At 42.4% G+C, this 18,503-nt stretch overlaps 1 protein-coding gene across 1 annotated transcript in view; it reads right to left on the reverse strand.

Moving 5' to 3' along the window:
* Positions 1 to 4,036: 4,036 nt before the first annotated feature.
* The window catches only part of LOC131289439 (uncharacterized), a 59,906-nt gene continuing 45,439 nt past the window's right edge, over positions 4,037 to 18,503 (reverse strand). The window contains exons 15-19 of the mRNA XM_058318697.1: positions 18,074 to 18,503; positions 17,751 to 17,993; positions 16,592 to 16,895; positions 13,315 to 13,382; positions 4,037 to 4,672 (exon numbers count right to left, since the gene is read on the reverse strand). The exon at positions 18,074 to 18,503 is cut by the window's right edge and continues 23 nt beyond it. Coding sequence (XP_058174680.1) covers positions 4,037 to 4,672; positions 13,315 to 13,382; positions 16,592 to 16,895; positions 17,751 to 17,993; positions 18,074 to 18,503 — 1,681 coding nt within the window. The remainder of the gene's footprint in view (positions 4,673 to 13,314; positions 13,383 to 16,591; positions 16,896 to 17,750; positions 17,994 to 18,073) is intronic.

Genomic DNA, 18,503 nt, shown 5'->3' on the forward strand with positions numbered 1-18,503 from the left:
AAATTTTACACCATGTTTAATTGTCACGAATCGGTTCTGACAGAATCTTTGCTTGATAATAATTTTACTTGAATTTACACTAGAGGGGGCAGTTCTCCTCTGCATGCAATGAAAGAAAAAAACAAGCAGTTGTTTTGTTCAAATTCCTTTGTTATTTTTTTTCGTTTTCCTACGCATATGTCTTTTTTTGCTGTAATCTACCTTATCTCATCCCACCAGATGCAACACGGACTTATACCAACAATGCTTCTCCATGACTCTCCATTAATTTATAACAACTGTCAGTGTTACTCTTCTAAGGTAGGAAATTAACAACCCAAAACATGACCCACATAACGGAAGGCGAAAAGATGGGTAACGAGAAAGAGAACGTACCGGAGCAACGAACCTGTCCACCGGGGAAAACGTTCCAACAACAAGGAGGTCACAACAATGCTGACTGTTTGCCTGAATGCACAGTTGTCGTTCTTTTGAACCGGACAACGATTTTTGGCCATTTTGCCGTCGAGTCTAGCGTTGTGTTTGATTCTAGCGCCTTTTACCATCAGGCCACCGACTAACGACCACCCCGTCGAACCACGCTGTTTTGCCTCCTAGCGTTCGCAGCAAACACCCTACGAATAATACGATTCCATAACAAGCAATTTACCGATCCGATTGTAAAGATTTTCAATCCAGTTTATTAGCAGATGGTTTTGTTTTTTGTTTGGGTAGCGATAAATTTAAGTGGTAAAGATATTTGCACAATACATTGTTTGCTATTTTGCTTGTCGAACCCCTAAACAACCCGTTTACTTCTAAACCATTACACTTGGTACTACGTTCCCGATTCGCCCACGCCCTGTCTATTTACTAACCACTCTTACCAACTGCACCGGTGGCTATGTTGCTGCTAATGTCCACCGTTGAATGTCCTGCGACTTGACGAAAACGATCGTTATTTATATTAGTATTGTGCTAAAGACGCGCTTATTAGATACAATTGTTTAATTTCTTTACTTCCTAGCTTTTCTCGTGCATCATCATATGTCCCACGTGGTGTAGGGTATTCATAACTCATATCGGTAAATGTCTAACCAGCATATCGACATACGGTTTTTCTCTCTCTATTTTATATGGATTTTGTATTTTCATTCATCCTTGATAGACTTTGTTTGGAATCTTTACATAACACTAATCTACTTTGCGAGTTGATCACGCACGGTGTGTCTGGTCTGCATCTTGTTTTGTCTCTGTTGTTTTTTTACTTTTCCAACGATACGCTTTTTCCGCTATTCTGTCTTTTCCTCCATTGCCATATTGCAACGCATGGACTTCTCTTTGCGCCCTCGTGAAACGGCGCACTTAAAGAAGCTTGATGTGAACATGGCGCATTAGTTTGATTAATGTATTCTGTTTGGTTTTTTCTGTTAGTTTTTGGTATTATTTTGACTTCCGGTTTAATTCGCATGGACTGCAATTGGGGGTTCGAAGTATTTATCTTACCGTAACCAATTCACCGAGATAGATCGTGTTACATGCTTCCATTGAATTTACCACTTAGCACGATATGGTCGCCAAAAACGATTTTTTTGTAGGTTTTTTATACGTTTGCCTCAACCCAGCATCAACAGTACATGGATGTGTTTGTCTGCGGTATGTATGGTTTTTGTTTTGGGAATGATATGAGTTACGATTCGCTCTAAATGTAAATATCACCATTCGATTTACTTAAGATTTGTATGCTTTTGTATTTCTTATTCTCGCCTTCGTTATCCGTCGCGGTCACAATCTAGTTCGCAATCTTACTGTTTTTTTTTCAGGCTGCTAAAAGTGTTGTTCTATCTTTTACACCTTTACTTTTCCGCGATTTCCTTCACATCAGGAATTGTCAGGCGACAGTTACACTTAGCGGTTTCTACTCAATTGTCTGTTTTCCTGACTGCTGTATCCTTCTTCTGTGTTGTGTTTTATGTATGTGTGTACTTGTGTAAGTGTTTGTGTGTAAGTGTGTGTTTGTGTGTATGTTGGATTAATTATTAGTTTTTATGTAGCCTTTAACAACACTTAACAACTTTTCGATTGTTTTCGTCTCGAGCCGCACAGACGAGATTATTGAAATGCGAAACATATTTCTGTCCTTGCTTCGGGGGTATGTATGAATGTTTGTATGTATGAATGTATGTACGTATATATGCATGTATGTCGCCGCTGTCAGAATTGGTATTGGAATGATTTTTAACGGCTTGTCCCGTCGGTTTTTTCTTATCTTTGTTTGTATTTTAGCTAGAATAACAAATAGAATACTTTTTGATGAAGAAACATGCCTGGTTTGATGAGTGTCTGTATTTAGATATATTTGTATGATTGTGTGTGTGTGTATGTGTGTGTTTGAGTATGTATGTATATGTGCGTGTGTGTATATGTTTTTCCACTTTTTAAATAACGATTAGCTAAACTTGTATCTTTTGCATCCGATTTCTCACCTCGAACGCGTACCACTAATGGTAAGATTATATCCTTCTATATCCTATTTTTTCTGTTTTCTCACTTGTTTATTTTGTGATTGTAGCACGTTACTCCACACACTCAGATACTCGAGAAAGCACTTACAGTAAGCGAATTGAAACTAGAAAGGTACAGGTAACGAAACTGGAGCGTTTCCTCGATGGACTTTTGTTTTTCCTACTTCCTAACCATTCGACCGGTTCAACAACGATGACATGAAAAAGGCAGAAAACAAACATGGCGACCGTGGGAATGCAGGTGCACCGGTAGATAGATAGAGAGAGAGAGAGATAGAGAGTAGCATCTGTATGTGTGTATTTTTTTTATGATATATAGAAAGATAAAACATTTCCCAAGCAGTAGCATGAAAAGGACCTAGCCCAACACGAAGTAACGTAAGCAAACACCGACTAACAAATTTCTTCCAACGTTTGTGTGCGTAAGTTGCTGTGGTAACACTATTAGCTACTAGGATTATCTATACGTAAATTACGTCTTGTCTTGCGGTCCGCCGTCATTTTGTGGCGCAATAAACTCATCGGACAGAAAACAGGACAAAAGACAACCTAAGCTAAACAGCCACAAAAAACAATCCTTTGTTATGCACGGCGAAAGCTTTAGACTAAGGACGAACGTGGAAAAGCTTTCGCGTTGCACAGGCATTCAAGAAACACGTATTTACAGTAGACTCATTCCGAGATATATTTAGTTCCTCTGTCACTTTACTACTATTGGCAGGATGAAGGACTAAACAAAAACAAAACCAGTCGAAACAAATACAATTCGCTACTTCGCTCGCTACCGTACTTTTGTTGGGTGCATAATCTATCTGTCTCTGTTCTACACGGTTTGAAAAGCGTGTCGCTTCTGTTATCTGTTCTTTATTTGTTCTTGTAAGTATATCTCGCTAACTACAGCTTACGGTTAGAATTTACTATTGTTTTTCTCTTTTATACTGTCTTTTTATGTTGCTTACGTTCTTTGCCCACCAGGACGACGTGTGTATATTGTGTACGTTTTTCAATCCACGTGTGTGTTTATGTGTGTATGTATGTGTGTGTGTATGTGTGTGTGTATTGGAAGTAATACATAATTGCGCGTGCGATTGCGTGGTTAGGGTAAGAGCTCAAGTAATTAACGTGTAACATCCGGCCTGATCGCCTTGGAAACGTCGGAAAATACTCCTCACTCGGTATTGTAGTCGAAAATCTAGCAGCAGCCTTCAAGTCTTCAGGCCAGATCGCGTGGAACAACAATGAAGCGGGTGAAAAATAGCGCGTGCGAGCCATTTTGGGTCGGTAGGGTTTCCTTCGTTTGTTTGATATTTGTCTTTTGTTATACTTGCGTTGGGTGTAGTGTTTGCTTTCCTCGATTTTTGTTTCTTTGTTTGTTTAATGTTCCGTGAACACGTGCCACACTCGCAGTTCTAGTGCAGCCGAACGGTGAACCGGATGGTGAGACGGGCGGTCGTTCGCTGCTGCCCCGCCTCGGATTGGTAGATACAATAAGCATAATAACCGTAACGATAATCATAATCAAACGCCTGGGGTTATTTACCACCGAGACCGAATTTCATAAATATTAGCTCCTTGCCCTTGGATAGGATATCGCCGCCCGGTGCTGCCATCTCCTGGATCTTGCCCATGATGTTGGGCCCGCCGGGCTGCTGCTGACCCGGTTGGCCGCCGGGTTGCTGCTGCTGTTGCTGCATAGGTTGCTGCTGTTGCTGCTGCTGCTGCTGCTGCTGGCCGCCGCCTCCCATGCCGAAGCCACCGAACGGCCCGGAGGACTGCTGCTGCATCGGTTGCTGCTGCTGTTGCTGCTGCTGGGCGGCGGGTTTTTTGCCGAACAGACCGCCAGTAGCAGCACCGGCTGCCCCGGAGAGCAGGTTGGACGCATTGGAGAAGAGACCGCCGGAGGAGGCGGTCGTCGTGGGCTGCGGTGCCGGTTGCTGCTGTTGCTGCAGATGGGACTGTTGCATCATCGGCTGCTGCTGTTGCTGCTGGTTGTTACGCATCTGCTGCTGTTGCTGCTGTTGCTGCTGCTGCATGGGCGTCTGCATGGGGGTTTGCATCTGTTGCTGCATCGGTGTTTGCTGCTGCTGCTGCTGCATGCCGGTCATGCCGCCGACATTACCACCGATCCCTATCCCTTGACCGATCATCCCGCCTATCCCCGACATCCCCTAGAAAACCGCACCATCTTCCGTTAGTATGCAAACATAGTTTTATCGAACACTCGCTACTGCTGTGCTCTCCCCGCCCAACCCGCCAGCCCGTGTTTTGAGAGAGAAAATAAACAGACATGTCGACATATACAAAGATAGTTGTCCATGGTGTACGCGATTATGTGTGCTTGTTTGTGTTTGTGTATGTGTGTACGTATGGGAGGGGTTCTGATACAGCACGTGTTGTTGGTACTCCTGAGTAAATTGGGGCACTTCAAGATGGTGCATGTACTAAAAATAATCATTTAATGCAATAAAAAAAGTCTCATATTCCTGCACATTAGTAGAAACGTTCTGCTATCCTTTCATGATGGCTAGAATTGGGGAAAAAATCAACGCAAAGGTCAAAAACAATCTTTCAACGTCGCAACACTACTTAACAGCTCTAGGAGCCGCTCGAAGCAATACTATGCTTCTGACGGGGCGAACGACCAAGAGTTGTCGTTGGGAACGGCAGTATCAATTTGAAAAAAAATGCATCAAAATTAAAAACAACGGAAACTAGAAACCGCTAACGGCCGGGCGAGAACACAAACGAAATAAGCAAGCTTCAAGAAACCGGTCTATCAACAAAAATGTTCTAGTTGACCGGCATGTAAATGGTATAAATATGGTAGATGAGATCAAAAACTGGAAAATGTTCTAGAAACATAACTCGGAAGCAACTTGGGCGATGGAAAGAAAACAGGAAATTAGCATTGTAACACTGTGCACTTACGGTGTAGCCGTGGGCGTTTACATCACTAAAGACAAATGTCAACGCTGAGAGAATGGTATAAATTTCACGCCGGCCATAACGCGGTGCCATTGTAATGTAGTAGGGTTTTCGCGGTTTCTTCATCTCCGCCACAGGAACGCGTTGTGAACGAGCGACACTGTCGAAAAGTGTCAATGAACTTATACGCAACTTCGCAACTTAAAAATAACTTTCCTCAATTAAAACCATTCAACAGTGAACCCCATAATGTAACTGGATCTGGTAAGCAAGTGTAATCGAACTGTCTAACGAACTGTGATGTGGTAAGAGAATATTTTGGATGAAAGGACAAAAGTAGAAAGAGAGAAAGAGCGTGAGAGTAACAGTGAAAATGAAATAGTGGGAGATCAATAGAAAGGCAAAGGAGGAAAAAGAAAAACACAATGAAAAACGGGTGTAGAGAGTAGAACAGGAAATAAGTTCACAGTGAGTGGTATTGATGGAAAACAAGAAGTGAATGAAAACAATGAATAAAACCAAACACGTAGTTTAAAGACTGTGGAAACTAAAGCTGCACTAAGGAACGAGAAAGGAAACCCAAACTAAGAACGGCAAAAAATGCTAGCAAGTTGGAACGGTTTAATAGGATGGCCGCTTATAAGACTATAGAACAGGGTTGGCTGATAAACAGCGTAAGAATAATGAAATCGGTAAAGAACGATAGAACAAACAATCGTACAGACAGGACTAACAAACAAATGCATGTGACGCAAAACGGCGACGATACCTATTAGTTGTGAGTTTGTATAGGAAAATAAAAACGAGAAGATAGCGCTAAACAATCGCGCTAAATATTATTATATTCCAGAAAAGGTGAAAATAATTTGTTAACAGATGTATATTAAGGATAAAAATGTAGTACTCTTTTCCTTTAGTGAATTGTGTAAAAAGTACATCGCACCAGCAAGGTAGGAAGTAATACCGAATACAGGTAATCACGTGCGAAAAAGCACGCAGTTCAACAGCAATAATGCAGGCCATTAAAATTCCTTGCACATCGCAAAACCCAACTCACCAGCGCGAACCAACGTAATGGCGGCACCCGGTAAAATAGTATTTGTACTTCTCTTGCTGGCTTGCGGGCTGGCCACGTTTCCCAAGCTGCCAAGCAAGAAGCGAACGCAATGTAAGTGGTTTGGTCATTTGCATGAAAATTCAATTTAAAACTTTTGCAACTGCACTTGCGCGTCGCATATGTTCGGAAAGGCAAACGGTGGATACCCGGAAGGGAGGGTTCGGAAGCAGGCGAGCGGGGATTGAATAGAACTGCTAGCAGTTTATTCGATTTTCTTGTCCAGTTTTCTTGCTTACGGGCAAACCGAAAATAGATAGGAGATGATGCCTGCGGGTTTGTCGTTTTCGCCATGGGGTTCGCTCGGTGCTGCTCTTCGTTGGGTCGTTCTAATTTTTTGTCATAGCGACTCTCAAAAGGGGCAGAGTTTTCAATTAAATTCACAAACGAACGTACGGGAAGGAGCGGCTGGCCAACATCTTGACTAGTAAGAACCAGGGGCACGGTAGAGCTTGAAGAACGTTGTCCTTTTCAAGCACGAAAATTGGTCGAGTGCAAAAAAGGTGTAGAGCTGCGAAGAGCCGACAGGGAGGGACAATGATTTTGTAGCACGATCAAAAAGACGCACAAATTGCTGGTAAAGCTCGCCTAGGATGCAATAAAATTTCGTTCTACAGTTTACCAGTGGTAAGGTTAAGATTACGAGCCAATGGTAGGAAGTGTTCTGTTTTAAGGAAAATCAGATGGAACCTCTTCACATCTTCAGCATGTTACAATAGCTGGGTGTATTGGAGTGAGTTTGGTATTTTTAAAGGTTGTTGCGCTTGTGGGCAGTTGGCATAAAAAAAACGATTGAAACATAAATTTCTTAGAACTTCATTCGATAAAAAGGTTGGTTGAAGGAAATATTGCATCGGTTAGGGAAATGTTTGAGCTGAACAAGAAATTCATGTAAGACTATCACTTATCAAGTTTGTAAGTAAACTGCAATTAAATACACATCTACACGAATAGAGCTTGCAACTATTCGAATAAATGTCAAAACGGAATTAAATACGGGAGCGAAATATTGGAATGACTAGAATGAATAATTAATTGTCTAACATTGAGAGGTTATTAATAATAAAAAAAAAACAAAGACGGAAGTATAACATTAAAATAAATGCAAACAAACAATTTAACCGTGCTAAACAAGAAGAACGAAATTAACTAGAAACGCTAAAATATGTAACAAAACGCTATAAGAAACATGAACACATGAACGCTAGAGCACTTAAACTAGAGTTTCAAGTCCAAAAATGTGCCGTACACACAGTGAGTTTGAGCACTACGAGAGGAAGCTGGACTAGGGTGAGCATGATGTAGTCTTTTATGTCTAGCTGCTAAAGTAATAATAATCATTTGGTATCGACAGTACTATTCTAATATCTCAATTGAAATGCCCTTTCTAGCAAATGTTTCTAAAGTTTCCTTTGAACTACACTAGGGATTTCCGTAGAGCTTCTGTCGACTAGACGATAATAAATTCGCGCGCGGTATGTTTTCAAAACGTTGCTGTTGCACTACCAAATTAAAGCTTCGCTGGCCATCGGCTTATGCGAGTTATAAAAGTGAAACACTACTCGTTAAAATACGGCATCCTTGCCACATTGGACCCTTAAAATGGCGGAAGGGCAATAAAACGTGCCACCACGTGGCATGAAATGGCGCTGCCAATGTTTCAGACCGAACAGACCGCAGGCGTTGTGCTGGTTGAAACTATGTATTTTATAATTGTTTTTTATAAATTGTAACGTGAATTGGTAACCCGGGTATTATTTCCTCGAAGCAGATGGAGAATCGTGAAGATGGGCTTCTGGTTGGCCGATTTTATTGCATCTTCTACCCAACGACTAAGAGTATATGATTACAGTAGTGGTTCGAATGAAAAAGCGGTCAGAAGTTAGGTCCGCATTCGTTAACTCTGTTTTAATTGGTACATTTCCGTTGTATAGTTTGTTTCAAGTTTTTGAACCACTTTAAACTCCAAATGATATGTGTGATAGATACTTTTCAAAAGTTGAATAAAATTGTACCTTCAACTTTTTTTTATAAAAATCGTTATTACATATTTGCAAGAATTTTACTCCTGCTTAAATGTTTTCCAAAACTACAAAAAAAAATGTAAGAAGATATTTGTTTCGCAATGATCCATCATTATCCCAAAGAAAAGAGCAAGGGTGGATCACAATCCCGAAATCATCCTCGCGCATGTCATCCTATCGTATCACATTCGCCGAGAGATATCAGCTTCCTTGAACGACACTGTCTCTGAAGGATCTGGTTTCACGCTGCCATGTGACTGTTCCCAAGAGTGATAGACGAAGGTTTTAGGAGCACAGGAGAACGAGGCGATCGTCAATAAAAGTTGATACGACCCTACCGCCCCTGCTTGGTTGTTTGCTTGCTTGCTTGCTGGAAATGGTAGTGATAACGAGGAGGATATCGAACGAAATGATGTCGGCTGCTGTCCTGTGGAGCTGACGATGATGGCGACCGCAACGGCGCTGCAGGACGACAGCTTGACGAATAGTGATGAATTGAACCAGTAAGATCGGAAGTAAATGTTCTCCCGACACCCCGATGCTATCGCGCCTTGGAGTTATCAACGCGCGGGTGCAAGGATACAGCAAGGTCAGGATAAATTGTGACACCGACACACGATACAGTGGCAACAGCACTATCAACATCCATACACACACACAAACTCACAAAACGGTAAGGAGCGGAAAATGAAGGCGAAAAATAATCAAAAAGGCGATCATTACTTTTCCTTCCCCGCCGAAGACGCCTTCGGTAGGAAAAATCGTTCAAGGAAAATTCGCAAAAAAATGGCCCCCAACAAATGCTCCTATCCCATTTGTCGCTAATGGTTCGACGTCCCGATGGCATCCGGCAGCCTCTGCCATCTCGGGTTCGCTCTGTTGATAAATCGGATATTCCGTTGATGGAACACTTTACTTGCCGTCTGCCGTCTTTTTTGCCAACCTCCCAAACAGCGGCCATTTCCCTAACGGTAGGCATTTTTTATGGGGTGGTTCTTGAAGAAAATGGTAGAATGTTGCGAAAAGAAGAATTTCTCATCCGTCTTCTTCGGCCAGACGCTTGCCAGTTCAATAAGCACTGGCGCAATATCATATCGACGGTACGGACTGTCGACGAGAAACATTGCTGGAGTCTAACGGAAACACGGAATTTGTTTAAACCATGAATGTACCAGCAGAAAAATAAAATGAATCACCATAAATCGTCCGTCGACGAAAGAAACGTTAACTTTTCCCAGTTCGGATCATTTCCGTTCATCTTTTTAACGTGACGAACGAATGACAGCGAAGCTTAGTCAGACACGGATATCAGTGGGTCAGGAATTAGACAGGAAAGTGGAAAGTCTATCGAAAATGGTTAAAATTATTTAAAGTTGAGTTGGGCGCTTTGGTTGGTGTTTTAAATCCATCCCGGAAAACGGGGTCACATCGGCGTGTACAAATATCGGTGCAAGGGGGGAGATACAGACGGAAAAAGTACTTATAGTCGCTACGGTACCATCGAATGCTCAATCTACTACTACATCGACACGGTTTTCTACGCAGGGGGAGGAATTGTGATGTATTACAGACAAATAAAATAGGAAAATCAAATGGAAACCGAAACATGTTGTTACGCTTGTGATACACGAACACACATTGACAGCTAGGACACCGAAACACACTTACATCCACACACCGAACACATCTACCTGGCGCGGGGTGGGCAACAGGTGCCGGCTAGCACGTGGAACAACTTGTCCGTGACAGTTGAGTTCAAAGTGATTGATAGGCCAGCAACAGCCTTTTTCACCCGGCCCGACCTATCGGCTACGAACGGCTATTCTTTGTTTACATTTCTTTGAGGAATTGGAAAATACCAAAGTTCTGAAGCTTGTTCCGAAGGGTGAGGACTCTTTCGTCCTCGAACAGACCAGGGGGGAAAACGCAAAACAAAGCAAATGTTTTTCGCACACTGGCGCTGTTCTGGGGTTTCTGTTTTTACTTCGGCAGGGTTTTTGCTCACAGGAGTCGTTGGACAGCACGCAATAGTACACTGAACGAAACAGACAACTAGCCAGGCAGATAAGAACAGACATATATAAAGAGAGAGAGAGAGAGAGAGAAAAAAGGCACAGACGGACAGACAGGCAGACGAATAGCAGACAAAATAGACAGATAGATTGACAGAGAGGTTAGAGGCAGACAGTTGGATGGACAGATTGTTCACAGTTTTCTACTAAAAAAAGTACGTAGACATCCCTGCCCATGGTACCAAATTGCGGTGGTGTGTTCGGCCGTAGCACTTCTGGCGATCCAGGACATTTCTTGGACTGTGGTGGGCTAGCTGTGTTTTTTTTGTTACATCTTGTCGTGTCAGTGTGATGTGCATCACCTGCGATGGGAAGGGGTCCCGATTACCGATACTAGCTGTGTAACACTTTACTCTACCGTTTTTGGGGGGGAGGGGGGCATCCCTTTGGGTAGGTTGTTATATTTAAGTTCGTTTTAGTGTACTTCTAGCACGAAATGCTGTTTCATCTGTTGCACGATGGAATGCTTTGAGTGGCGCATTGATAGCGAGAAGCTGTGTATGTCTTATTGGTTGGTACATGTTTGATGTCTTTTTCGGTATATTCTTTTTCTCGAATCTATCCTTTTTACGAACGCAGTATGGGATGAATGCAACTGAAGAGGTACATCAAAATAAATCAATTAATAGAAAATTTTTAAATTATACGAAATTGACACAGCTTTCAAATGATAGATATAGTAAGAAAAGGAATTTTCAGAATATATGAAAATCACTAAACTTTTTGTCATGTTGATTTGGTTAGTATAGATGCATCGCAATGCACAGTTTTGTAGCGTGCAACAGCAATGACACGGCGAAGTGATAAGCACCAGCATAAAATAAGGAAACATGAAAGTAAAACTAAATCAACAGTTTCGAACAGCCCTTTTAATAAATGTCTCTTCTGATTTGTAATCAAAACTAAATTTTCCAACTGCTGTGAAGGTAGGTGACATCATTTTTCAATGGAGTGCAGTGCGCATTTAAGATATAATCTGTATGAATCATTCATGAGATTCCTTCAATATGATGCTAAATGATGTCACTTTATAGCATAGGGTTAACTGAAAGTGTGAAACAAGAAAAACACACGGATAAAAGCCATGCACAAAACAGTTTTGGTTATTTTTCAATAGATATATTGAACGATTGCCTTCAAGAAGCAGAAAGGATTAACTGTAATAGAATCTCTCAATGTTTAGTAGTAAAATCTCACAATGTCTCAATCAATAAAAGATGTTTTGAACCAAATTTGAATCGTATCGTTTTAATTGAATGTTATATATTTCTAATAGCACTGAAAGATCTAATAAATATAGCGTAGTATTGTTTCAACGTGTAGATCCGACAAATAGTAACAACAAATCACTGAATCAGATAGAACACATCTATGATCAAAGAACGGATAACTAATAAGACGGAGCTTTTAGAGCTTTTATTATCCATTCTAAAACACCTGGGGAGGGTCAAAACATCAAAGATTAGAAAAACAGATCTGAGATGTTGAAGAAACAGGTTCATAGAAATTTTTGGAAAAGGATGTTCACTACATGAGAAAAGATATACATAAGTAGATCAAGAAAAGATTTACCGAAAAACAAACACAAAATCACAAGGGTACTTGAAAATTAAAGGATAGACCGTTATCTTGGATTGATGTAAGATGTGAAGGAAACGTAAGGACATTGCGGCATCAAAAGATAATGGAAGCGTGATTGAATGGCGCCCATATATATGGTACTGTCTAAATATGTTCTTTAAAATCTTTAACGACACGCGTTAGTAAAATCTAGTGTTTGAGAAACATTGAGGCAAACTTGGTATTCAATGTAAACGAAAGCACACTGCAGAAGGAGAGGTTTCACTTAAAAAACAATTTTCAATAACAACAATAGAGCAACAATAGCAATACTATAAAAAAAATGTCAAATTGATAAACAATGAAAAGAAAATAAATTGCGTAACGGAAAACCATCTTCCTAGGTTTGAAACAAATAAAGAGTTGTAAGCTCGTAGAGTTTTTTTTATTGTTCCCTCGTAAATACTTGACCTGAAAAGGGTTTGCGACACATGGTAGTTGTGGTGCATTGTGTGAGTGCATTTTATTGCAAATTTCTGGTTGTGTAGAGTAGTTCGGTTTGGGTGGACGACAGTGGTTGTTTGTACGGTTTGACATGGAGGTTATTTTCCGGTGGGCAGCTAGGTGTTAGCAGAGTTGGTCAGAGGCACGAGCAGCGATTGTTTTGGTTTTGGCGGTAAGGTATTGGGTGGAAAAACCAAAACGGCACGGAGCGCATAGAAAAACGAACGTCGGAAAATGAATTTCGTTTTTTTATCGGTGTGTTGCGAGTACAGGAATAGCCTTTCGCAAATAAAACATTTACGATCCAGTTGAAGTTTCTTTTGTTTGATTTGAATGCAAGGTTTTTAACGATTCGTGCTCGAGGTACGGTATGAAATTCATAATCGACGTTGGTTATCCATCTGGCATCCGTCATCCCCACGGGGATGCGTTTCGTTTTTCGATCTGTAGTACGTTTTTCATTCTGCAAGCAAGCCTGCACTGAGATCCCATCGTACCATACCACTAGCCCACATTAGGATCACAAGAATGTTTTCTTGAGTAGGGCTCTAACATTGTATTTCAGAACGCTTGATACATGTTTTTTCGCTTCTTCACGCTTTAGTAGTTACCTGCGTTTGGTGATCGAGGGCAGGGTGGCCCGTGTTGTCTAACAGTGTAGGGGAAGAAGGGCGAGCATCTAGCAACAAACAACATTAAGACTTGACATTTACCACAGCAGAGCAGAGAATTCGTAATAAAAAGGTACTAATAAAAATAACAACACAGCTTTGGCTTAAATGATGTCCAGGCAAGTTGTAGAACAATGTGTTTGCGTATGTGCGACGGTGTGTGTTGGATCGGTCGTTGAATAACAATTTTGAGTTCAGTTTGATCAATATAAGCATCTCGTTGTAAAAGTCATTGGCAAAAGACAACATATTAAATAAAAAGACAAAAATAGACACAGACACACACACACACACCTCGAACACATCAAAGGCCAGACGTTATACAGGACGTGCACTCGCACGAAAGCGTGTTATGATCCACGATCAGAACATCTTCTTTGGTATCTTCGAGTGATGATGACAAAATGTGCTAATGATTTTAAGCGCAGTTTCGAACCTGCCGGAACATCATTTAATCAAAGTGTATCGAAAGATGGACTTAATATTTAAAAAAGAATTTGGCATGAAGAAAGAGAAATATCAAAGAAAAGATTTAAATGTAAACGATGCAGATATGAGGTAAAACGTTAGAAAAGAATAACTAGGATCGAAAATCATTTAACTAGGGTGGCTTACTTTTGGTTTATCTTATAACACAGAAAATAAAACTTTGTTATAGTGATTTTCACTAAGTGAGGGAGCAAAAAGGTTGTCCAGTAAGGGGTTTGATTTGGAAACATGGCAAATACAACACCATACAAGTTATGATGAACGAAACATGGGTAACTAGGGGAACAAGATGCTATGAAGTTGAAGGTATCAACAGGTTACCGATACCGACGGGGCGGTGGCATGATGAGAGGGCTCGAATCGAAACGAACCGAATGTAATACGATGCGACAATGGGGGTTAGAAGTTGGAGTCACACGAATAGAGGCACAGAGAAAGTAGTGAAAATTTAAGAGGTAATTTAGCAGCAAAGTAGGAGAAAAACAGAAAGGAGATAGTTTGAAAATGGTGCGCACACTGAACATTTAAAGCTTCTTAGATAAATTATTCTTGCCTTTTGCTTTTGGTACACTTTCAACTTGTGATACCTGCACAATGGCATAGTAGTTTCGATGAACGTTTGCTTACGGGTACGGAGGTACTTTATTCCTATTATATAGTATAGGCATATCGCTGTTGCTGTTCAATCTGACCAGCGATATCAACCATTAAAGGACAATATATAAGACAATATCTAGGAGCGGATTGCGGATAAGATACTATTAGAGACTTTTCTTAAAATCTATTCCTCTTCCGAAAAAACGTCTTTTTGGACAAAGACAAAACATCGTTGTATGGCATTAGAATAGAAGACGTACTTGAAAAGCGAAAACAGAATTCGAAGCAAATCAAGCAGTAGTGTTCTGAGGGTGAGGAACGGAAAAATTATTTGTTTTCTTTGTTACGTTTTCTTCTTTACGCTAGATGCAACTGGGCGGAAGTGCATGAGTACCCTAACGGATTAACTTCGTGTAAGTTATGCGTAATGCTTGCTGAAGCTTTTATCAATCAGCTGAGGCGATATTCGAGCAAATTAGTTTGAGCAGTGTTTTTTTCATATTTTAAGGTCTGTTTCACACTCATGAGATGACGTCGAGCATCGCCATTAGTCATAGGATTAAAAATCTCTTAATTTGACGTTCAATGATCTATGCCGATCGTACTCGATCTATATACGCAGTAAGCAGAAATTGGCCAAAATTTGGTTGGCGATCTTCTGGTTGTGATAATTTTTCCAGTGTTTGTTTAATTCACTGATGCAATTCTATGAAATTAACTACCCGTTGCATGTATGTGTAGTGACATGTGTGTACGGAAAGAATTAGGCAAAGTGCTCTTAATGTCAACTTAAAGACAATTTAAAAATGAGAGAAATGTACAGAAGAAGGAAAAAAAACAAAAGTAAAAAAAAATTGAATTCGCAAAACAAATAACCATCAGACGAAACCGAATGGCGTAAACATTTTGTCTGGGATCTGGGGTTGGATTATTATAAAGTGTACTCGAAATTCGTGAATAATCTGTACGTTTTCTGTAATTGTTTTAATTTGCTTCACCGTGCAGCAGCAGAGTTTCGTATTGTAAAAGACTGAAAATGTTCAGTGTTTCTGAAGAAATTTTCCTTAAAACTGTTGTCGCTTTTGACTCTTGTGAAGATGAGTGAACGGAGGGAAGAGAATGGTTTTGCGTGTTTTTTTACGTAAGTCACTTTTTACACGAAATTCACATCAGTATGGATAGTGAAAGCCGCCGAACGTTTGCCACTGGAATCGTCGTGTTGGGGGTGCATTTTGGATGAAGATGCTCTTTAATTTAACATCAGGACCGGTAGTGAGGGAAGCGAAAGAAAAACAGAGACGGAGAAGGAAAGAGAGGAAGCTTCCAAACCATAAGAAGTAACAAATAAAGGGTGGCTAAAATATAGCATCCAAGGGGTTGCAGTTCATTCAGTGGACTGAGAGGGATGGAAAAAAGTGATAGCATACGAGTCAGCCAGCGGCAAGTCAGTGGTCAAATAATGAACCAAACCAAGAAGATGGTCCATGATGGAAAAAACGGTTGAGAGAAAAATTGCACCAACTGATAATGATTGGTTGAATGAGGTATGCGAGAGAAAACATGAAATCGCTTTGCTGACACGCTGCCCGAAGCGACAAGATTACATGGCGAACGTATGGCATTGCGCAGAACAGGGTGGTTGGTAAAATGAAGCTAGCAGGTTTTCGGAAACTTATAATCACAACGCGGTGAACTGAAAACAAAAGCGGAAGATGTTGGATGAAGCTGTTATGGGTATTTTTACGAATAAATTATAATGGTACAAACATGATTAAAACAATTTGTATGAACGATTCAAACAGTCATTAAAGAAGTTCAATAGATAAAACGGAACCAAAGTAGGAAGGAGAAAAGTGAGTTAGTTTCAAGACGGAAACAACTCGAACGAAGTGACACAAAGAGTAAGAAAAAAAAAGTTCATAGACAGAAAGAGAAAAGGACAGAGCGAAGTAGTAAAGTGGTAAACGCGTAAGTTGTAAAATGCGTTCGTTATAGAGTTAACCAATACGAAAGGAGTGGAAAACAAGGGCAACAGGGGAATAAAACGGAGTCGGAACAGAAGGGTGTAGTAGTAAGGTAAGAACTCTACCGAAACGAACGGGAGCCAGAACTAGAGCTAGGGCGAACATACCTTTCCGTTGCGGGCCCCGCTGGCCCATACCACCCATGCCGCCCATCATGGCGTCCCGCGGTGGCGGCGGGGGCCCCCGAGCCCCCGGCCCGATCCCTCGGCCGCGGTTGGTGCTGCTGTTGAGCGTACGCTGGGCGAGGTTACTGCCGGCCGGGCCCTGCTGGCTGTACTGGTCCGGGGCTTCCGTGAGGAAGTTGGACGGCACCAGGCCGCGCACCCCGTCCAGCTCACCCATGTAGAAGCCGTCCTCGTCCATGTCGCCGTACACGAGTATGACGGCGCCGGTTTGGAAACTTAATTCCACCTGCAGTTGGGGGTGAGAAAGGGGGCGGGAAAGAAATTGGGGTAGAGCCACATAAGTCAATTACGAATGCCACTACGGGATGATTCTGGTTTCTGATTGTTGATTTTTGGTTTGGCGTTTTATTTTGCTTGTTTTGTTTCGTTTCAAGTTTGTTTTGGTTTCGCTGCGGATGGAAGTGTCCCGATTAGGCCTGGTGAAATTTGCTTCGGCTTGTGTGGTTTTAGAAAAGAGAGAGAGAGAGAGAGAGCTCTTCGGATAGACGGCTGCTTTGGCTTCACGTTAGAAACATTAGCATCAAGGCGTTTTGGCTTTTGGCTAACCCCAGTTTTCTGTTGCAATGTTGGACACGAAAGAGAAAACACACGGCACACACACACACACATGGACCGGCAGTGGTAATGTAACACCGCCAGTGAACACTAGCTTGAAGACCGCATTTTTCTTCTTCTCTAGGGTGATACGAAACTATGGAACTAAGTATCGTGATAGAATCGTCTCGAAAAGCAAACATGCAGCATGCAGCGGAATAGAGAAAACTAATGAATCGGGGGAATCAGAGAGAACGTGTAAACTAAATGAGGTAACTCTTGTGATCGTTAACCGAGGACTCTTGCAGCTGTGGTATGTCGAAGTATCGGAGCGGGTCATTGCCGCGATCGACCCAATGAGCCTCCGCTTGGGAGGCTCTGACTCTGAGGTCAGCAATACCTGTACGATGTTCTGTAGTATGTAGGGCCCGAAACCTGTGTGTGTCTGGTGGGTATGAGCGATGAGGATAGCTTGTGGAGGTCGATAGACAGTGGCTGTGTGGCCACTCGGGAGGGAAAGGGGGAATGCACTAGTCTAGGGCCTCACCTCGGCGTCCACGTTAGGACTTAGCTCCTGCGGGTCGTAGTCATACAGCGCGATCATCCGCTTCACCGGCATGTTGGCGTAGATGTCGCCCCAGCGATCGCGGCTAATGCCACGCACCGACGGTCCCACCCCACCCCCCTGGGCACCATCCTCAATCTCCTGGACCATGTTGTGCGGCACGAACCCACGGCGTCCGCGCAATTCACCCCAGTAGAAACCGTCCGGGTCTTTCTCACCGTACACCTGGGCGGGGAGGGATGAGAGAAATTAGCGGAGATCCTCATGCCTCGGACGGGGTTGCAGTGTGCGTCATCGATACCTACCTTGATGGTGTCGCCTTCGTTGAACGGCAGCTCCTCTTCGCACGCGTCCGGGTTGGGGCTCATCGTGGCCGGATCGTAGTCGAACAGGGCGAGAAAGTAGCGCGGCTTCTTGGAGGCCCCGATCAGATGCGGCGGATACGGTTGCATGTTCTGGGGCGTCATCTGCTGACCCGGCCCGACACCACCTTGTGCCATACGCTGCTGCTGCTGTTGGGCTTGCGAGGGCATCGGCTGGTTCGGGTTCATGGGCCGTTGCTGGTTCGGGTTGCGGTTCATGCCGGGCTGCTGCGGTCCTTGCTGCTGTTGCTGCTGCTGTTGCTGCTGCTGCTGCTGATGCTGCTGCTGCCCTGGCATGCCCGGTTGCGACTGGCCCGGGTAGTACTGCTGGTTTGGTCCTTGCGGGTTCTGCTGGCGCCCGGCCACGTTGCCG

The sequence above is a fragment of the Anopheles ziemanni genome, chromosome 3 (assembly GCF_943734765.1).
Source record: "Anopheles ziemanni chromosome 3, idAnoZiCoDA_A2_x.2, whole genome shotgun sequence".
Lineage (NCBI taxonomy): Eukaryota > Metazoa > Arthropoda > Insecta > Diptera > Culicidae > Anopheles > Anopheles ziemanni.